The following is a 23,759-nucleotide window of genomic DNA, read 5'->3' on the forward strand; positions in this document are numbered from 1 at the left end:
GTAATCCGAAAGAACATGAGTTTTACCTTGAGGCAGTAAGAGACGTTTAAATAGCTCTGCATCTTAAGACAGCTTTCTGAATCTTGGAACAAGAAGTTTGGGGGTTTTACTGTATTGAATATCAAACAAAATACATGGTAGAGAAGACAGGTAATTTTACTTTTCACATGACAGACATGGAGACAGTTTTTTAAAGAGCATCTTAAACTGCAGGAATGTGTTTCTTGTGCAACAATAAAGTCAGTAAAATATGAATCTGGAACTAGGTCTCTGAATGGTCCTTCAACAGAAAAGTAAGACTAAAAGTACTGTTTTTTTGAGACAGTTTTGCTCCTATACACATACAGTTTACTAAATGTCTATATATTTTGCACTACATAGTAGGTAAATGCAGTACTATGGTGACCCTCTTCCTAGCAGCAGGACTGCAATGCTACATGGTTGGTTTTTATATTGGGTAGCTTCCTCTACTTCTGATTAACGAAGTCACAAAAATTCATAAATTAATTTAATTTTATGTATAATTTCATACTGACTTAAAGGAGGTATCTTTGAGGTGAATACTGTGAAGCACATGAGTAACTCTCAATGGGTTAGGACCAGAATCACACTGATGACAGCCTAGTGAACACTGGCACCACCATGATAGACTGGTTTTCCAAAGTCATTAAAAACACTCAGTTTGCTAAAGTATGTTGGTAATTATAGATGACCTTTATTTTCAAGCCCCTTTTAATTTCAGGAATTGATTCTTTTTTCTCTGAATTAAGGACACAGATTTTGGCACCATGATGGCCCCATGAAGAAACAATCAATTAAAGAGCTGTGTATATACTACAATAAACCAACCTACTAACCAAACCAAACAACAAAAAACATTTCTTCTCTGATTTCCACCCAAATGTCAGCAGTCACCACAGCATCAAACTGTCTCTGGAATACAGGTACACTGAATCCATGTTTTCTCCAAATTTAACCTTTATGATATGGGAGCTTTCAAAGCACTACGTGCAAAAACCCCATCACCAAATCCTAGCTAGGCTTGAAATACCTGCCCTGAAAAAAACACAGTATAGGGTTTAAGCTGGTAAGAATGGTGAAGGCATAAACTATCAAACTCTTAAGAGTAAATAAGAGCAACAACAGCCTTGACACTTATTCAGCTCTTCCACGCCCTGTCCCTGCTATTCTATTCCATCTCTACTGAGCAAAATTTATTTACGCATTGCATGGGGTAAATACAGTATTTAAGACTGCAATGTAGTACTTTAAGTCCTTATAAATCTAAAGTTTAAAAGCCTTGATTTATCCTGCAGTCCATCTAGATAAAGTATCTGAAGAGTTGTGTTCTTTGAGAATCTATCAAAGAGCCACTCAGAGTTTTGAAAGTATCAGTCAAACAAATGAACAATGTGGTGCCATTGAAATATTCAGCCGCTATACAAAGGAACTTAATACCTAACAAAAAACCACAGCAAAATGGGTTCCAAAGCTTATGTATGTATTAAAAGGCCAGTATTAGAACAGTTTTTTAAATTGTATTTTCAACTGGTATACATAAAAAAGAGTGGTTTGAGTTGTTTTTTTCAGATAATGAGGAATCACCAGAGCTTTGACTAGAGCAAGAATTCACATAAAAATATTATAGCCTGCAAAGCCAAGCCACTTAAAAATTGCAATCCATCAAAATAAGGTTAATATTTGTTACACTAATAGAAGTTTGCATTTGATGATAGATACCACATTTTGAGACTATCCATCCAGCTGAAAAAAACCCGGAAAATCAATCCCAGTAAATCAATGTTACAGGCAACATACTATTAGCTCCCTAAAACTTAAAGCTCAAGACACTCAACTATGTCTACTGTATTTATTAATCAAAACCCAAGAGGCACCTAGAATGCCAATGACAGAAAACAAGAACAATTCATTCAGATACAAATCAAGGTTAACAGGAACAAACTGGATGCAACTGACACACGAAAGGAAACTGAACCAGAAAATAAGCTGCTTATTTTTCTAGACCATACGGATTCCTTTCCATTTAGAAAAAAAATCTTATTTGCAAGTCAGCTATTACAATATTTAGGCTATTTACTGCAACTACTCACCAGTTTTCCAAATCTAAATGGACACACTGTCCAGATCAAAAATCATGGACTAAAAAAAAGTAAGCTTTCCTAAGTAGATGGCAAAATTCTAATATAACAGAGCAGTAATACAATCCTCACAGGCTGAATTGTATATGTACCTTTAGACTTTAATGCATAACGTTTTAAGTCAATAAAGAACCATGTCAGTTCCATTACACCTGTGCAACCACAAGCAGATATGGTACTTACTAATGATACATAATTTAAGAGACTTCACAGGAGAAGTTTTACAAATTGATGCAAGAAAATGAATTTACAAAGAAATGGCTTTTTTTTTTCCCCCAAACTCATCACTCCACACAAGCTCCTCTTAAGCGTGCTACAGCTGCTGACAAAGGTCTGAGGTATTTTTTCACTATTTATCACTAGACCAAGAAGTTGCATGCTCAAGAAACTGCAATGAAGGCATGGGTGTAACATCTGAAATAACCTGAAGCCCAGGCAAGAATAGGTATTTATACTACCTCTGAACCTTCAGGGAGTTTATGGAACCCAAAGGATAGGAGATGAAGGAGATACAGAGATGAGCCTGTTAGAGACAGACACAACAAAGACAGCAAAATAAAGAAAGGCAAAGATGAATTATACTGGTTTATATGTACACATTTTATCATGGGTACAAGGAAATGCGGAGAAAGAAATAATAAATATCCAATGAAAATGTTTGTAAATACAAGTTATATATTTTAGTACCACAACCTGTGGATAAGACAAGTTGATTTATATATATACATTTGAGAAGAACATAAAAGAAGAAATAGATCATTAGCCAATTTAAGCTAGAATTAACTATCTTTGAGTTTGCCGTGTCTTCAAGGAAATCTCTTCAAGCAATTCACCTGAGCCAGATCCAACACTGCCAGAAAACTTGGGTATATATATGACATTTGTTGTGACTTATTCCCAAAACAAAGGAAAACCGTCACGAACCTAGCAATGCCTCCCTACCCTTTTCATATGGCTCCAAGTAATGTCCATCTTTCTCCACATGATACTACTGACATCAGAATTTTAGATGCTGTAAACTAGCTCTGAGTTCTGGCATAAATGCTTGAACTGTATTTTACTAGAGATCATAAAACTGAGGAAAGTAACAAACACCATCACATAACTGGTAATACACATTTATTGAGATACTAACGCATACTGTCCTAAATTAGCCACTGAAGCTTAAACACCTCCATGTGTGCTCATACTGCCACAAAACAACGAAGAAGCCCAGACCAGCCCACTGTGCTAACTGAAACAACTAGGAAAAGGCTTGAAAAAGAACATCTCTAAATGAACTGCCCCTGCAGCTCATGGTGTTAACTCTGAAGATCACAAATTTAATATGCCACTGCTTTCTTCAAGCTCTTCAGTTTATCAATAAACCTTGGAATTTCAGAATTTCTCAAGATCAGACATCATGTGTGGCATAATGTAATTTTTACACTAATAATGTGTCTGCTCTGACACCAAAGGAGAAAACACAGTTAAAAACAGCATATGTACGGAACAGAAAACAGGTGCATGCTCGTATTATAGATAAAGAACACTTCAGCAAGGTTCATGGACATACAATTTACAAGGCACTTACCCTGCCATGCTCCTCTCCCCTAGTTCCTTCCTCTTTGGTTTTAATTGGTAAAAAGTTTGTTCGAATTCCTCCCTTACATATATATACACACACACATACTCTGAAGTCTAGACTAAAAGTGAAACAGCCAATCAAAAAAACTAAAATATTTACACGATGAAAACTTTTTCTAACTACATTTTCATCAAATCAGCTACTTTTTGATGCCACACACACTTATAAAAGGGGAAAGGCTTATGAAATCATTTTAGCACTCTTCCAACAACAGAAAGTTGTAATTTGCAATTGTCTTTGGATTTTTAGACCATGTTGTGAGAATTTACAGACACAACTCTCAGGTTTCAGAGTAAAAAAAGCTATTGATCTCAATTTAGATTGCTTTACAAACCAAACTTTTCAAAGTTTACTAATGACAAATATTCATATTTTACCTGCTTTTTACAGTATTTATGCTAAAATTACCTGTCACCCTCTATTTTGGGTATTTGGTGTCAAATTACACTTAAAAAAAATTTTTTTTGCTGCTTTTATGCCAAATTTGACTGTCGGTTTTTACTGGAACATCAAAAGCAGGCTTTTAATTCTCACAGTTTTGATGCTTAATGAAAAGTGAAAGTTAAACACAGCATGGCAGCATTAAAAATGCATGGTAAATCCATAGCACCCTGACATCTTAGCCCTGCAGAGGATGTGAAGAAAAGCCATTGTAAACAAAAGATAATACTACTAAATACAAAGCAAATTAATTAGATGGTCTGACAGACTCTTAAACAAAGAAAAGATGGAGGGAGAACATATGTACAACTATCTTCCAGCAAAGATATCACAGTGGTCTGTCAGCAGCACAACCATATATTGAATTTAAGTTTACATGTTTGTTTTCAGGCCTTGCTCCTGAATATCTGGAGACTGATACATTGATTAGCTACTACAGTCCAGAACTTGGACAAAGAAGGGGTTTTGCATCCTCAGCTGTACCATACAAAACAGATGGCAAAGACTTTTGGCTCTGAGTAGTCTATTGTACACACTGCAGACTGCTAAGGATGGTTATTAGTTAAGCTCTGTACATTAAACCCAAATTTACCACAACTCAGTTCCAGAAATAATGTCCAAGTTCCCCTGCCTAATTTCAATGGAGACAAACAACTGGCCCATCTAAAGCTCCTGGCATTTGCCACTTTTGAAAACTCTGATCTCTGATAGTGGTGAACTGAGCTGTAAGCTCATCAGTAGTACTTGAGATGATCTGGTTTTCTCTCTGCAGTCTTCTAGGTATTAAGCTTCTCATTCAGAAAATAAAAGCAATACAATATTTTAGTATTTTAATGCATTTTTATATTAAAATGAGAGAACAATATTGCCACTGTTCGCAATATATGGAACATTTTACATTCATACATTCTACATAATGTTTGTGCACAAATGGGAGTAAGCAGACTAAAATTATGCCTTGACTGCATTTTACCAGTTTGTCCTTAGGTAACAAAGATGTAAGTCTCAGCACACTCTTGACAATCTAATGTTTATATCCTTCTGCTTTGCTTTCTTTTATGCATATTCAGCTGATTTTTCTTTCCCTTTCACCTGATCCAAAGTTATATTCTCACAAATCTTATATGTATTATTACGAGAGGCTTGTACAGGCATTCCATAGCAATCTAAAGAGAAATACATAGCTCCAGTGAGCGTAACACTGCAGCTGAACTCTAGCATTTGGGTCATGAGGCAATGGCAGAAGATCAGAAACCTCGCAGCTACCTCTGGTCAAGCTTCTAAGGACAGCAGAGTTCCAGAAAACTGAGCATTTCAGCGTAGATTCATGCATAATTTATATAACATGTACTACAGCAAGTTACTCAGGGTAAAGAAGGAATTTAGAATATGCCAGAGGACATAGCACTCAGTGTGCCTTAAATTAAGCAGCTCTCCAGATCCATCCCTTTCCCCACTCCTTTAACCCTGGTTTAGTGAGGCAATAGTTGCTACTCCATCCCATGTCCTGCTTAGTTGCTGTTGTCCTGAAGAGAAAAAATTCCAATTCCTTTTAAGAATAAAAACTTAGACTGAATATTCCTCTTCTACACCTAATGCTAATTTTAGTACAATTCAGGCAATAAAATAAGAATCAGAATTTTAATGTAACAGGGTAATGAATGGCAAAGAGAAGCTTAAAATAAATCAACCCCTCTTTGCTTTATTACGGGGCCATCATCTGTTTTGAAGAGGCCAATGCAGAAGATTGCCAAATATGCATTAGCACTTAAAGGATGCAAGCAGAAGATCAATGCTTTAAACTGATTAAAAAACATCCGTGTCCAAAAAGACTGGGTTTGGAACTCTTCACTATATTTTAGAGAAAATGCTGATTCACCTTTATATAAATTTTCCTAAAATTATTTAGATTTGTATTATTTAGGGTGCATTTAATCTAAACTAACTTAGTGAAAGTGACCAAGTGATTCTTCTATCCTGGTGTTTGCTGAGGTAATCTCTACATCTGCATGTGAACTAGAATTCAGCAATTTTTCATCTTGCAGAAAAGCACAGGCAAATGAAAACCAGTAAGAATGTGCCTCCTTATCTACAGAATCACTTAACCACTGAATATATAAAATTAGTATGCTTAATATGGACATAACTGTTGTCCAGAATCTACTCCGGGGAGAATCAGATACAAGATTTAAAGGTTCCCTGAAGAAACTTATGCTAAAGGGAAATGTTTCTGTAGAGAATTGCTGCACCAGCTCCAGTAACAGTCAGAAAAAACTGAGCTTATGATACTTGCTTGCCCTAAGGGGTCTTTTTAAGGAGATCTGCTGCTTATTTGTTATATAAGTTCCACTGCAAAAAGCTTATGGAATGCAAGTTTCCATCTTGCGTTTTGTGCAAATTAAGAAATAGGAATATTATAGGACTAACTTTAAATTTCTCCTGAATATTTGTTTAAAGTCATCATTCATTAGCAACAATTGCACAAATCAACAGGAAAGTTGCCTTTAAAATGATGGATGTTCACCCTACTCGCTTTTACCCTTGCGCATCAATATACATAGAATCATACAATAGTTAGGGTTGGAAAGGACCTTAAGATCATCAAGTTCCAACCCCCCTGCCATGGGCAGGGGCACATGATCACACACATCTTAATAAATCATAAAATTATTTGGGTTGAAAAGGACCCTTTGAAGATCACCTAGTTCTAACCCCCTGCCACTGGGCAGGGACACCTTCCACTAGACCCGGTTGCCCAAAACTCCATTCAACCTGGCCTTGAACACTTCCAGGGATGGGGCATCCACAACTTCTCTGGACAATCTGTTCCAATCAACAGTATTTTTTCTTTACTCTTAAAATGATATTTTGGCAGAATCAATATGTTTCTATTTAACATCCTCTTCAGGTGAAATTATATGTTGCCTTTAGGTCTGAAAGTCTGCCCCTGGGAAGCAGCCAGATTCACAAGTACCTATTTAAACTTCATGTGGCAATGACTGAAACAAACGGTCCTTCCTTGAAACCAAGATTAACCTTTATACCAACAGCCCCATCTTTCCACATCAGCTGCACTACTCTTTTCCCTTCCACCCTACACCTGACAGCACACAGCTGACTCTTGCACCCAGCACCTTCCCTCTGCTATGGCTCCTTCCTCACTTCCCAGGAAAACAGGAGAGCTCAGTAGAGCCCTAAACCAGAAAGACAGCAGAAGGGACTGAGGTTTCAGTATAGCTAAGGTGATTTCTGGAATAAGAGTCACTATAGTCCAGTGGTTTTCAGACAAAAGTGTTGGGGATATTGTGATGATACTAGATACAGAGGCTCAGTAACACTGCAATGTGTAATTCCACTGAATTAGTTGTAAATACTTGCAAAATTTGGCTGAAATTTTCATAACGCAGGCCCATGTTTATGTAAATAAAGAAGAGGAAATAAGAAATGATTTTTCATTATGATTAACCTATAGCAACAGTACAGCTTAGAAAGGCTTCCGTAAAAGCAAGAAATAAAAAGGTTAAGCCAATATTTTACTGTGGAACAACTCCACAAATGTGCTCTCTCATGTCCATGAACTTGATTTTTCAAAAAGTGGTTTTCTGGAAGAATAAGGTACAGTTCCTACAGGATCTCGCCAAAACTGTCATCTTGAAAATGTTCTTCTCATTTTCCAGCCCCTCATACTCAACTATGAAATCTGAAGCACCAGTTGAACACTAGGCTAATGCAGACACTGTCATAGAAACTATTCCAACAATCCATTCAATTTTAACTAAGTAGGCCCAGATAGTCGATAGAAGTAAAAAACAGTCATATCCCATTTCTGGCACTAATGGAATATGTCCACAGTTCAGAGCAACACTGAGCAAAGATACTCAAGCTCAATCTGAAGGATCACAGAGTTACTAGAGCACCACAAGTGCCCGTGAGCTCTGCTGCACCACAAGTAATGTGCCATACCAACTATCCAGGACAGAACGGCACACCAACACAGCTACCTGCTTCCAACACCTGAGCTAGATCCTTTGAATATCTCTGCACAGCCCTGAATTGTGCAGGATACCTGAATTTCTAACTTAAACAGGTGTGTTACTTAATGCATTAGAATAACAACTCTCATGTAGCAGGTACCACTTTCACACAGTAGCTTTTCAGAGCAGAATCACGCCAAGTTCAAGCTTTGGGTACAAAGCACATGCAATACTAAACAGGTAGATATTACTGAAAGTCCAAAACACAAACTAAAGCAACGCATTACCATTTTTATCCATGGAATGAGGCTCAGATTGCTTCTTTCCAATATCAGCAAAGGATCTCACAATTGGGATCCTGTTACTCAGCTTCTTCTGGTTCTGATGGTGATGCTGTTTCAGTAATGCCTCGTGCACTCTGTGACGAACATCCTCGCTGAGCTGTCCAGAACCCACCTGCTGGTCCAGAATCATATCTGAAAACATACATAAACATGATACAAGAGGGGAAAGTGGAAACATTTTAATTTTTCAATTACAATAATTAGTCCTTTAATGAGACAAATTAAATGTTCTGTTTTATCTAGGAGTGTTGCACTCTCAGTAAGAACAAACAAATAAATAAATAAATAAATAAATAAATAAATAAATAAATAGATAGATAGATAGATAGATAAGGTTACTATCAATGGAAAAAAGTCAAGCCCTCAAAAGATATGTAGCTCCCAAATTAAGGTCACCCATGTAGCTTTGAAGTCAGTCCCTAAGCACTCTTTTTCCTTCTTTCCCCCGCCCCAAAAATAAATGCTATTTGCTACAAAGGATTTGCATGCTGTCAGGAAACAAAAGGAAATAACTTTTTTGGTCCGTTATACTTAGCACAGCACATCACACTCTAGCTCTTTATTTCTTGTAACTACAATTACAATACTTTCAGTACAGTATAAAGAAATTTCAGATAATACATGAAATTTTGCTGCATCATTTGCAAATACTTAATAGGATCTCATTCTACTGCCAGACATACATGTTCTTGCAAGAGAATCATTACATAAAGGTGTGAGTGAAACAGATCCCCCTGCTAAGAAATTACAACCATTTCTGCAATCCACCAACAGAAAATATTCTTACTTATTCATATTCAAAACTACTGGTAAATATTTACATTATATATTTCAAATGGGAAAGAACCACTGAGAATTTTTCTTTGAATTATTATTTTGGGAAATCCTGCTAGCAACAGTAATAACGCTTAAGAGAAAAAGTAAGAAAAAAAAATCTGTACCAAAGCAAGTAAAACAGCATCTAAGTACACACTGTCCTTGTACATCAATTTGAAGAAATGCACTGCACAAAAGCAGTGATATAATAAGCTGAGTCAAAAACTCCTTGTACTGAAAATTCAGACAGATCATGATTGTGTGCTGCAGTCAGATTCTTATCTACCAGTAAACTCAGTGGGAAAGCAAGCAGAGCAGGGAGAAAAAAAAAAGAAAAAGCAGATGCATCATCAGTAGAGACATAATTTGTCAGGTATTTGATAGTTGCCAAGAGCAAGAGAAAGGGAGAGAGATAATAAAAGGTGCCCAACAATTATGCTGGTTAAAAGCAGAGTTTAACTTCTAACAGTCAACTGTGCCCTGTGCATACATTTAAAAAACACAACAGTTTTTCTGAATTCTCAATATCCACATAACAACCCAATATATCATATGCATAGGCTGCTTTAAGAGCTGAACAACAAATTACCTTCATGTTTCACTTTCTATGTAGAGGCTACCAACAAATCTTACATCTATGATGACACACACACAAGAAGAGAACACTAGGACCACAGATAAATGCAGCTGTCCGCAGATGAAAACATGAGAGATGTATCCACATCTCACAATGAAGAGTAATGCAAAAGTTTTTGACACTGCCTTTGACTGTCTTCAGCAATTACATTCTGTGCAGTAGACAGAGGTGACCAAACAGCTAATACTGAAGAGTAGTAGTACCTGGTGGTACGCCTAAACGAGTAAAACCTATCTTCAGGGTGCTTCACCTGTCTCTGAATGGAAATTTTATCTCCAGGGTCAACTCACCAGCAGGTCAATCACCTCTACACTGCCAGCCTAGACAAACACTGTTTTTCCATAACACTTGACTCTAATGGAAGACACAGTCATAGAAGCAAGATAAGTGACAGAAAGGCAAAAACAAAGGTAACACAAGTTCAAGAGAAAGTCTTCAGCAGATTTTTTGTCAGGAGGAGCCAAGAATTTGCAAAACATGAGAAAAAGAAAAGAAAGCTGCAGCTCCAAGAAAAATGTTCATTTTCCTGCTCAGCTCTACTGTCTCTTCAGGCTTTGCCTTTCCCATGAGGATAAGCCCATCTTCCCTTTAGACAGCCTTAGTACATGAATTTGCACGTCACAGTTCCCAAAACAGGCCAGTACTTTCTGTAACATGAAAACTCTAGAAGTAGAGTATAAATGTAACAAGAATCTCTAGAAGATAAAAATAAATAATACATACATAACTTAGGGCATATGTGCTAAAGCACAACTGAAGTGATCCTCTCCCCCCTCCTTTTAAATTCTGCTCACCAAAAGAAAAATTGTAGATGAAAAACCAAAGATTACCTTCTTTGAGTTGCTCTAAGACAGAAATCAAAAGGAAGAGCTGAAAAAGATGACTCCTCTAGAGCAGGCAAATTTAGTTTTGGTCATCACCTTGCTTACAGATCAATGTAACTCTACTAGTATGGTGTCATTCCTGAAATTACAGCATTTTCCATAGTAAATATTAAAACATATTAACTGCTGAGGATGATGTCAATATTTAAGATGATCCCCTTGAGGAGACAAAAATGCCAGGAAAATCATATCCTTATCCTCTTTCTTGCCTAGATGCTTTGCTAGACTCGTTAACAGTCATACAAGCCATGGAGCTAAGTGCCAGTGTGACTAACAATTTTTGTTTCCTGCAAAACTGAGAAGAAACTGGCTTACCTTAAGTTTTCTCTTTTTTTTTTTTTTTTTTAACAACTTCCCCTTTACTTTAGCACCTCTGCCACATGTAAAAAGAGACGATGCATTCATATTTGGAAAGAGTGAAGACGTGTTTTCTTGCCTTGATACTCCCCTTCAGTTGTCATTCCTTTAATACAGACCCACTTGCAGTAGCAGCTGTAGGAGTTTAAATGCAGTCAAATTACTGCCAGATTGCTGTATTTTGACCATTTTTTCCAAGACGTGAACAGATCTGAATAATAATAAGAAAGACTGTCTCCTTCAGCACCTGTCATTATGGGATTCCACTTCAGTTTCTTCCCAAGTTTCTGAACATATCTTTTATAAGCCCAAGCACCTGCAATGTTAGTGATAACACTCTTGATTGCAAAGATAAGCTTCAAAACAAGAGCAACACAGTTAAAGCCCAAAAGTAAATGGCAAACAGGAGTATTTTAAACATCTTTTCAAAACAAACGCTATTTCCTTAATCCTGTGAGAAGATTCTACATGGTCCCACCAGTTGAAGCTGTACGTTCTTTTCAAAGTCCTGTTTTTGTGTCTAGAGCACATGGCCATTTCTCCAAATTCCATGTGATAAAAGACAGTAAAGAATACAGATCTGAAACGTCACAGCACTGTGTCTCAGCTACATTCCTCTGTAGGAACAGAGACTCTCCAGGGTTTCTATGCTCAGCAACAAAGGTTTAGGGATTGTTTGTTTTAAAGAATTTTCCTCTTGAATGACCTTTTAAATTCCGCAGAGCCGTCTTCTAGCCAGACACACAGCTTACCATAAGATTTTTCAAGAATGTTTCACAACCATATGAAGCTTTCAGCAAGATGCAGTGTGGAACATCCATCAGTAGTGTTACCCATTCTACTAATTGCTCACACCATACCATTTCTGCTGACATCACAAACACTGAAGTAGGATGTTTTTTTCCTTACAGAATCTTGATTCATGCCAGAACCATGAAATCAATTTTTTCTTCACTTAAGGACAGACATTCCTCCTGCCCTGGTTGTTTGAGAAGATTCAAAGAAACTTGTGGTTTCATATCATTTCAAGAATGTTTTCTCCATTCTAGTTACAATATATCATTTACATATAACTGATTTTGTGAGTACCTGTGGGCAATGGGAGAACTTAAACTACTGTAGGAACTCAAATGTAAACCCTCATCACCTTTGAACAATTTACCTAGGCTGTGAATTACAGCATCAGGCGAGAGACACTTCAAATCAGTTCAATACTGCACCTCATATGTTGCTCCGCACAGAAAAATGCATCTGCCCCACCTCAAGAGCCAGCAAAGATGAAAAAGCAGGTTGGCTGCTTCCACTCACTCTGGAGACGCCTATCACACACTGCATTTTTTTAGACATGCAGCCATATCCACATGGAGGCATCCCAGGTCCAAGCAAACAAGCAATATGGAGACGCTCAACTGTGGCCACAGGTCACAAGTTCACAGTGAGCTCATCACCTCACATACACAAAACTCCCACATAGAACAGAATAAATATATGGAAGGTAGACTGTGATGTCTGAAAAGAAATTACTAACAGCTAAACAGGCTAAACTGGGCCTGCCTTTTGCAGTGGTGAGTAAAGGAATAAGATCTAGAGACGGGTTTTTTGGGTTCGGTTTGTAGGGGTTTTTTTGAGCTGTGTACCAGAAGGAATATAAGGTCTGAATTGCTGGGCTCATATTCTCCTGACAAAGGCTGGCACTGACAGTTTACAGCAGAAGAAACTGAGCCCAATATATACTGGCAAAATTGCCAGTATTTACACCTTTCAATCTTCCAAATTTTATAACTGTGCAACTGCAAGACAAAATGAGAGATTAATGACAAAAAATAGAACACATGGGTTTTTGTATGCGTCATGACTGCCTTGACAGCTGACTACAAAACCTAATTTAAAAGCCAAGGACTGTTTGGTTTGTGGTTGTTTTCTTTCCCTTAAAGACAGGGGAGAAGAAAACACTAGTAAACCTAAGACAGTGCTTTATAGAAGACATTCAGCTGAAATGTTGTCCTTTATCTTAAGCTGTCTCTAACAGGAACTCAAATATATACTTCCCTAGTGAGTTAAGACACCAGAAGCAATATAAAACTAATTATTAGAATTCTTGGGCTTCACTTGTGAACCAAGACCCATTTACAGTGTTTACAATGGTGACTATAAAGGTATCTAACTCAGTGGATTTAGCCCACTCATCCAAGGAGGCAGAACATTCCAGTGCACCCAGAGACACATTCTATTTCCAGCTTTACTTGAAATTGCTTTGTTCAACCTCTCCACTGAATTACTTGAAAAAAAAAGATAAGAGACTGAAAAATCTTTTCTTTTGTTTTAAAAATATTAGCAAAGCAATTTTACTGAAGAACAAGAGCAAGTATTTTATAAAATCGTAAAATGTAGAGATGGGCCTAAAATTCCCAGCTTGCATCTCAGACAGCAAGCACAGTTCTAAGTCATAAGTATTCTAACATGCCACAGTGGATGCTACCAAAAGAAGAATGGAGACCTTATAGAACAATATACTTTGCATCTCTAAACAGAACAAGAGCCATGAGTAACACTGATTACACACAAGACGAATGCTGAGATTGACCTGTGCAATCTAAGAAATTCCCAGGTTTCTGGTTATTATGGGAAAACACTATACCAAAACACTAGAATACAATTCACCCATAGGCAAAGGAACAAAACCTGACAGGGGCTTCTTTATAGAGATAATCACTGAATAGTAAGCTAGAAATAAAGCAAATAAATGGCAAAAACCTGGGTAACTGAGAAGGTGAAAGCTGAACAAAAGACAGGTGTAGGGTCAAACAGAGAAGCAGACTGCTCACAGGCAATTCCATGCTTCGTTACAGTGTTGAAATAAAAGTTAAAGTTACCATAAAAGCACTGCCAGAAATATAACACAAGTGTTGCAACTGAAACAAAAGGCTCCAAGTGAAATAAAATCTAAACAGAAGCCAGTTTAAATGTATCATTAATATGCACTTAATATAGCCTAAAGCAAGCAGAGGCAAAAGAAGACTTGTTCAGATTGAAAGCTTAACATGATATTACTGAATTCAATAAAACTGCACACTTGGGATGTAATACCCTGAGTTGTTGAGCACAGAGGCGAGTGACCTCAATCACAAGATTAAGCTGTTACACAGACTGAAAATTCGATTGTGAGAAACATACGAAAGACTGTGGGGGAAAAAGAGATCTCTGGACTGGAAAGCATGGGAATATTTAGAATTTAATTTTAAAAATAAACCATTTTTACATTTAATCTATTTAAAATAAGTGGGACTATCTAATATTTGAAACATGCGTTAGTTCTCAAAGCACTGCTGTGCAACGCTGAGGCCACAGTTTATATTTGACAAGGTTTGACATTTGTTCACAGTACACTCTGCACAACTACCAAGAAAATGCAAGATCTGTGATTCATATTGTAAAGAAAGTATTGCCATTAAAGGCTGGACCGAGCAGTTTTTGAACCAAACAGCAGAAAATGGCATCATATGTTAAGTAGAAGAACCTTTTGGGTTCATTCAGTGGTTACAATCAAAAAACAGATGGTAATCTGAGAATCTACATGGTTTCAAAGGAATTAAATGAAAATATCAAAAGAGAACATTTTAATCTGCCAACTTGAACAACACTGTGAAGCTGCTCTCTAATGGTGCAGCCAGACTCTGGCAAATACCTCCTCAAGAGACAAGTTCCAAAATAAATTGTTTTGATTACATAGATTTTTCAGACTTCCTTTTAGCATATGTTCTATACAGAAGTGATCGATAAAATATTACTACATCAAATGTTCAAAGGAATTCCTTGTGCATGGAGTGCTAGCTTACTGATATAGGAGCCACTGCAAAGACATGAAAAAAAGAATGTCGCATATTAAAAATAGCAACAAAAACCTCTAAAATATGTTTAATAAAAAGCGCATTTTAAAACAGGAAAAATTCAACACAGGAATTGAGCTCTTTTCAAGGAAAAAGTGTAATCCATCTTAAAATATTTAAGAAACTTCAAGAATAAATGTGCTGGTTTGCTGCACGATGACAATGTTGGAAATTTATCTCAGAAGTCTCTATTACATTGTGAGTGGGAATTCAGCATCATAGGTACAAATAAGCTTTTATCGACAAAGAAAACTGGGTGACTGTCCAAAGAAATTTATATACTTGTAGACCAAGTCATTTTTTAATAACACAGTTTGAAAGAAAATGAATCTAATAAAGAATGGACATGCTGGAAGATGGGATGATTTAAAAATTCTCACCACATCACTGGTGCCAAAATATTCTTATGCAGAGCTATCAGAGTTTCCAGGGATGAAATACAAAACGTTCTGGGAGCCATGCAAACAGTATAAAAGACATTTTTTATCTGTAGATTTTGCCACAAGCCCATTAAGGTCTTAAAACATAGGCTTTAATAAAAGAAATTTTCAAGGGCTAAGTGCTGAGAGTTTAATGCCTTAGTAAGTGTTTACAGATTAAAAGCCTTGACTAAAACAAATAGGAATTCTTTGTCTCAATTTAGCAAGGAAGATTAAGTACACCTCTTTCAAGGATACAAAGACTGGTACTACATTTGCAGAAATGTACTTTGATATTGGAATATAGCCCAGATAGCAAGACATTATCAACAAATACACAACACGCATTTTTCTTCCTAACGAAGTGTTAAGTATAAAGCAAGTACATGTGCAAAATTATTTATTTGTTCTCAAAAGATATGATGCGCTATATAATGCAGTAAAACTGTCAACAAACTGCATAAAAAAAACAAACCCCATAATAATAAACTATGAACCAGAAGTACAAGAACGGAAGTTCATTTAGGAGTAACATTTAAGACCACATGGTATAATCTATTCTGGCAAATTCTTCTACATGTGGTATATATAGTAGCATTGAAAAGAACAACGAAAAGCAACCTTCAGTATCACTGGAGTAGCAACCGTGAGAATGGCTAGCAAGCAAAACAAGCAGAGAGGTAGAAAAAAAAAACAATTAAGCCAACAGATGAGACCAACCATTTCTTTACATTCTAAAGTGTTGAGACTGTCAGATACAAACTGCAATACACAGCAAGACCTGAAACCAATGTTTGTACTGTGAAGCACGCAATACGTAGGACTGTAACTACTGGCAGTGAATAGTAACTGAGTAGAACAGACAAGAAAGGATTTCCTGAGAAATACAAGTTCTGTCTAATCTTTAGGTCCAGTAGTCCTTTATAAGGAAAAAGAGCAGCCTGTCATACTATTTGGAAGAACCAAATTTCTAACATACCTAGCACACATATCTTGGTGGCATATGATCACCACTTGCATTAGTCTCCTCCTCCCAGCACTGCTTAATGTATGCTACACTGTTTGTAACATTTTGTAAGCGCTGAAGAGAATGAACTACATATGTAGCATTAGACTAACAAATTACAAAAGAACTTGATTGAGGAAGAGGAAAACAGCACTACTACAAGACAAATAAAAATAATAGAGAAAAGCAAATGGAACAGAAGCCTTATTCCACGGGGTCAAGGGGAGAAATCTGGTCAAAGAAACCTAACGCAGAATGTGGGCAATTTACAGACTGATTCACTTGCCAGAAGAACCTGCTGCAAAATAATTACATCATTCTGTATTGAATCGGGGGGGGGGGGGGGGCAGGAGAGGAGAGTAGTGGGAATCCTCTGTCACAGACAAAGCAAGACCCATGCAAATTTATTGTATGTCAGATCACCTTCAGAAAGGCATGCCTACCAGTTCAAATAAGGCAACAAACAAAATACACCCAAATCTAACAAAACAATGGGTACTTTTAAAGTGAAAATAGCACATGCCCATTCATGAAAGTCATCCTAAAGCCTCTTCTCAGAACACATTTTCCTAATCAAGATACTGTTGTGGATACTCAAATCTTTGGACACGTTAACTAAACAAACAAACAAAATTACTATAGCTAATAACTAGGGATTAAAAGATAATAAATTTGAATGCATTGTGGTCTTACTATACAGTATCTTCCAAAACCAGGAAAAAAAACAGAAGTTTGTTGAGGTTATTTTTATTGCATTAATCCTTACTTCTTATCTACTTAAAATAATTTTGGAAGGGATCTCTTAGTTGACTACAGAAGAAGTTGAGATTTCTGGATTAAAAATGTAAAGCTTGAGCTTGAAAATTCTAATGTGCTATTTTAGCAAAAAAAATAAAAATATCAAGCAGCTGACCTAAGTAATTCTTGATTGTTAAAAATATTAATAAAGCAGCATACTGGGACCAACCATTCTATGATTCTATACTGATAAACTTTTGTTCTTTCGGATCATCTGCTTTTTATTCTTCATGTTTATCTTTTATCTTTATAAAGACAAATTTTCAAGCTCTGATTCAGACCGTGATTCATGGGAGAATCGGCTCTCAACACAGAACAGAAACCCACACAAGTTTCTGCAGATTTGGATTAATATCTTGCGTCAGTTTGACATAAACAATTTGGGAAAGGTAAAGGCAAAAAGCATCTACCACTACCTGAGCCAATTTTAACTCCACTGTTAAATATAGCCCACTGAACAATATCCCCCTTACCTGATAATGTAAATAACTAAAATTTTACCTGGCCCTTACATAGACATATATCACCCGTAAAGCAGTTTTCCTGACAACTTTAGAATTTTTTCTTGATATCTTTTTTACCTCTACCTAAACAAAAGTTCACTAATTTTATTTGTGTATTTTAAGCTCTCTGTTAACATGCTAGTTTGCAATTGTGACAAGGCAACAAAAAGGGCCCGACGGCCACTCATGCACCATTTCTCTGTGCAGGTCCTTCCCAAATTTACACCTGTTCTGTCATGTTTGATCTTCCAGCAAAGTTTGCAGTATAGAGCATACCATACATCTAATACAGTATTTGTATTAAATAACAAGATTCATGTAATTCATATAAAGTGTCAAATGTATGATTTACAGACACAGCATCATTTTCAGAAAAGTTGTGAAATAAAGGTAGAAGTAAGGAAAAACTTTCAAGTAGATGTAAGCTATGTAAGGAAACCAGTCCAGTAACCACCACGAGTGTGAGACTAGCTCATACTAAAGGTAAATAAAAAGAAAATTAGAGACCACCGATTACAAACTAGTACTGGTCTTTGCTCTATGTCTTCTCTGCAGGAAGGGACAGAGATTTTTAAATAACAGGAGCAAGGACACAGCACTAGAAACCCTCTAGGGCACATGAACCCTTGGACAGGGTGTTAACTTTTTAATGATGAGTTTTAAAGTCTAATGCGAGTATGCTTATAATACATATATTATCCCTGTCTTGACAGACTAGAGAACCTACTTATGTTCAGTTCTTGTCTACTAACAAATTTATTTGTAAGTTATCTAATTCTAATTAGCTGCTGTATTTAGAAAGGGAAATTAATATACCAGACTACTGCATGATTCTAACACAGCTATGCAACTTCTGTAGTTCTCAGACTCCCTAAGACCATCTATTACAGGTCTGTACTATACAGCCCATAACAACCTATTCCACTACAGTACAAATGCACTGCCATGAAAAAAGGCCCCTGCAGTTAACTAGTTATAACCTTTATGGGAAACACCAGGAACACAGTAAATGGCATTCAGTCTCAATCTCACTCATACTCTTAGAAGACAAGAATCATCCATTATGTTCTCTCTTGCTTTCTGCTTTTGCGGTTCTCAAAAGCTCTAGAATTGCAACTGCCAAATACACCTTTATTGGGAAAACCCACTCAACTTTAGTTAAATAAATTAATGTACCTGAAAATTGTTTTAAAACTTACACTTTATATTACTGTTCTTGGTTTTATTCTCAATTCAGAGACATGGTTTTTAAACTGTGTTACATAATTATGATGCACACTTCCCACATATTTTTTTAAGATTGAATGTCTGCAATTAGCATAGCAATAGATTAAGTTTGTGGAAGCTAGCACACTCATCATTCACAATGTGAGGTGTCACAGCAAGAGCAGAGAACATGCCAGAGAAATACAGAAATATATCTCAACTGTCCACTCTGTTTCATTTTAATGTTCCCCTTTACATAAAAACTGATTGTGTAAATAGCAAAGTTTATACAAAAAATATAAATATTTACTAGTTGTGTCAGATATTAATTCTTTTCTAATATATTTTCTAATATATGAGTAAAATATTTCCTAGGATTGAACTGATCATTACACAACAGTTATCTTGTAAGCATTTTAATTATTTTCATAACTAATAAATGCAGCATCAATACTTACCTGCAATTTCTTCTATGGAATTAGCTCTCATGTCCAAAAGGACTGTGCCATTCAGGATACAGCTCCTCAGCTCAAACAAGCTATGAAGCGACAGCGTGGCAACATAGGGCTTGCTCCACCTCTCTCCACCATCCTCTACATCTTCTTCAAATTTCAACCACCTGTACAAACAACCAATTTTACAACTCCATTGTTCATAAGAAATTAAATATCAATTACTTCCACGGATACTGAAAGATCACTGTTAAATGTGTCTGAATTTCACTTTATTCTCCCTTTGTAGGAAATATTATAAACTTCCTTTGTCTGGTTCTTCCTATATAATGCTGCTTTATACCATTTTTGAAGATAAATTCTGATCACACAGATTTAAAAGAGAAACATATTAAGTAATCATTACTGTATTTTACAGAAGATTTGAGCAAATCTTTTGCATACAATGATATTTCCATAATAGAACAAGTAGTATGAAAAAATCGAGAATTTCTGGTAGAGAAAAAGAAAAGCTATACATCATAAGAACACAGGATAGAACTTTCTCCAGTTAGGCTTCATTTTGGACTAAATATAACAAAGAGACACCTTTCATTTAAAGTAAACATACTGACATATTCACGCTTCACAGAATTGCGTCCAGTATCATTACCACAAAAGCCTATTATGAACTTGGTTTAAGTTGTTAGTTACTTACCTGCACTAAGCTAATCATAAAGGCAGTTTAAACATGCAAAATTTAGACTATTTTTCGTGTAAAAGTTAATTAAAATGAAAAACCTCACAGGCACATACAAGTACACACAGGCAATGTTTAAACAATTGTGAAGTCTTTCAAGCCCCAATTGAGGCCTTATTAAGGTAAAACAGTCACATGAATGGCATGAAATATCACTTCAGACACCAATAATATCGTATCTCACTATTCTGAGTCTCATTCTCCTCAGGTTCCATGTAAATCTGCAGAGACAACATGAAACTGGCATGAGAGGATCGAGTCTTTTTTTAATAGCCAGCTGGATTAATCTCTTGTATGACGTTTCAATTTTTTACTGACTGAAATTACATTAAAAATGATAAAAGAATACTAAACAAACAAACAAAAAAAAAAAGAAAAAAGTCTGTTAACATATGCAAAAATGTTTTAAATTGAAGTTATTAAGTCTTTCAAGCATACACAGATGCTGCTGTGCGGAGCCATACAGCCTGCCAGCTTGGCAAGGCCTGAACAGCTGCAGCCACAGCACAAGCCTCTGTCACTTGACACAATAGCACTCAGCTATTTCATATGGACCAGGCAGCAGAGGAGTCAAGCTGAGCCTCACACCTTGACAGCACCTTCACACTTATTTCCAGACAGCAGGGAAGTGTAGAGCCTTAGGACCTCGAAAGCTAAGCAATTTCCAGTTTTACCAAGCAGCGCAGTAACACACCAAACACAACTGGCCTCTTCTGTTCCCAGCCCACCTGCCTAGCTCTGCTCCTACTTGTTAAATATGCCCATGTACATGTATTCTAGACAATTCTCTCTTTTCAGTCCCTGTGTACCAGACTCTTCCCCTCCTGAGGCCACCCTACCAGCAACCACTACTTCAGTGACCCCACTCATCACCAGCATATAGTCTCCATTCCTGATGCATTCCATTTCTTCTAACTGTGCAGAACACAAAGCTGGAGACTTTAACATGATCTATTTTATAGTCTTTTCTGTCTGCAGCAAAGAGCTGGAGTATACACCCACAAACCACTCAAGAGTCAATGTATAAATGTAATCTTACAATCTCCACATGAGTTTTTGCCTGCCTACCCCGATTTGAAAATAAACAAGCACATCAGAGACAAAACAGAATTGACAAACCTAAGTTTTTTGTGACTTAATGTCTTTGAGGAAAGTTCTGATCCAGTGAAGATGCATTTTCACTTCATAATTTTTCCCCAGTACATCCCTTCTGTACTCACTATTAATAATTTACTTTCTAACTATGGACAGAAGTTTATTTTCATAACTGGGCATTAAAATTCAAGCCTAAACACTTTCCTGTTGGCTCCAAAGTGTCTATTTTCTTCCTACTATACATTCTTTTCTTTCCAGAAACATAGTGATATTCTCCCCAAAATTTTCATTTTATATTACCAGATAAGTCCTAACAGTTTGGGTAAAACTTGCTACAAATCAGGCGCTATTTTCCAGCAATGATCACAAGAGGTTATTAGGATAGATTTTAACATGAACTGCTTTCCTAATAGCTGCAATCTGCAACTATACTATTGTGTGTATAAAATAAGTACAACTGGTTTGTGTCAATGTGCTGCTCTACAAACTTACTGGAGAAATTTTTTTCAGAACAGAAACATCATGCATTCCCCACACAAAAAAAAAAAAAAAAATCAAAACTGATTTTTATTGATTTTATAAGAATGTTTCTTCTGGCTTGAAATCAATTAATGAGGGGAAAAATAGTAAATTTTATTACTGTATCCACATAACTAAGTCATTCCATGGATAGGAAAGCCTAAAATAGATCCTGGAATGGAATGGGCTGCAACAGCAGAGTGCTTGTTCTTACTAATTAATCTGCAGGAATGCTTTTGCTCATGAGAGATGTTGAGGGTTGGGGGGGGGAAACCACCAAGCTTTGGTCAAATCCTATCCATGGTTCCCTTTGATATGTTACTATTTTGATCAAATAAGAAAAAAAAGTCCCAAATATCTTGAGCAAACAGCATAAAACCTTTTTTTTTTTTATTTTAAACCTGAACTGTTTGTGCACTTTCAATCAAACAGAAAATATGAAGATGCAGATTTACTGCATCAGAGTGAACCCAACCCTTCATGCAGAGCTTGGTGAAATGAATACAGAATCACTTAGTGCCATCATTCTCATTAAACACAATGACCTCTATCCTTTGAATTTTAATTCATCTACATGGCATTATGTCCGATGTCAGACAATAAGATTTACAAATACTGCTAGTGGCATTTTTCACACAGGTGGAAAACATGTAATAAGGCTGGAAGAGCAACAAAGGGTCCATCCTTTCCATGTCACGCTTTTAATCACATTAGTACCTTTGAAATCCTGAATCAACCACTGAAATTGAAAGGGATCCAGTGTATTAGTTTCTAAGTATACAATCTTGCATATTGAACACCATCCCATTTCTATTACTCAAAGTCTCTTTGCTGTTTGTGTATGATATCCTTATTTATTTCTAGAGTAACAATACCTCCCGATTTCTTACCATCGGCAAGTTTCATTACTACAGTCCTAGTTTTGTCATTCAAGAATAAAGCTATTTATGAAGACTAATTCTTCAGAAGTTAGTTGACACTACCTTCCACACCAATAGTTTAATCTTTCAGCATGACCTACTGCACCTGTTCAGTTAGTTCCTTACCCACTAATACAATTTTACACTAGAACAGTTTAAGTAATAAATTCCCACTGCTGTATCATATCAAATACTTCACTAAAATAAAGATCCACTGTTTCTTCTTTGTCAGAAAAACAAAAATCAATTATCTGATTAAATAGCATTATTGTTAGTCTGACATGATACACCACTGTATTGCATTTGATCCAATTTTCCACTTAGCTCCAAGTCTACAATTATTCTTTCCTTCACATATTGCTCTAAGCCCTGCATAGCTCCAAAATCTTGACTTCTGTTCATCCCAACCAATTTTATCTCTTTTTGAACAGTGCTGCTGCATTTGCTATAGTACAACAATGCACCTGAGAGATTCACAGGAAGACAGAATTTACCATATTCATGAAATACATGTTCTTTCATCTCTCTATGATGGAAATTATTGCACCCTCTTATTTGCACAGATAAATCACTTTGACCCTTGTCTTAGTTTTGAATTTGGTTATTTCACTGCCATCTCTTCCTGTTCTAACAGCCAGCCACCCCACGTCAAATGCTGTCTGCAATTTTTGGATCCAAAGGGAATATTATTTATCTTGACCAGTTCCTTCTGCATGGCAACCAAACTCTTTATTTTCATTTTATTTCTAAAGTTAAAGAAATTTTTAGTATTAGCTATTATACTTCACTTTTGTATTTTCTGAATATAGTTTTATTGGCTGTGGTTTGATGTCCTTTTTCAACAATCTCATCTTGCTCCTGTTAAACATTTTTGATTCTTTAGTTCCCAAATGACAACTGGAAAGACTGTACATATAGACAGATCAATCCCTTTGTACAGACAGAAAACCCTTTATTTCACCTATTCCTTTCAAAT

The 23,759-nt window shown here is 36.3% G+C and overlaps 1 protein-coding gene across 7 annotated transcripts in view; it reads right to left on the bottom strand.

The window, feature by feature from the left end:
* SLC4A10 (solute carrier family 4 member 10) overlaps positions 1–23,759 on the bottom strand; it is a 149,861-nt gene that overhangs the window by 45,323 nt on the left and 80,779 nt on the right. For all 7 annotated transcript variants that reach the window (XR_009724015.1, XM_061344144.1, XM_061344127.1 and 4 more), the window contains 2 exons: positions 19,517–19,677; positions 8,489–8,677 (listed from right to left, as the gene is read on the bottom strand). Coding sequence is in view for 6 of the 7 variants with exons in the window: in XM_061344144.1 (XP_061200128.1) it covers positions 8,489–8,677; positions 19,517–19,677 (350 nt within the window). In the remaining variant the exon portion in view is untranslated. The remainder of the gene's footprint in view (positions 1–8,488; positions 8,678–19,516; positions 19,678–23,759) is intronic.

This window comes from Neopsephotus bourkii, unplaced genomic scaffold, assembly GCF_033783945.1.
Source record: "Neopsephotus bourkii isolate Nb327-2 ecotype Australia unplaced genomic scaffold, CSIRO-AGI_Nbou_v1 NB_196, whole genome shotgun sequence".
NCBI lineage: Eukaryota > Metazoa > Chordata > Aves > Psittaciformes > Psittacidae > Neopsephotus > Neopsephotus bourkii.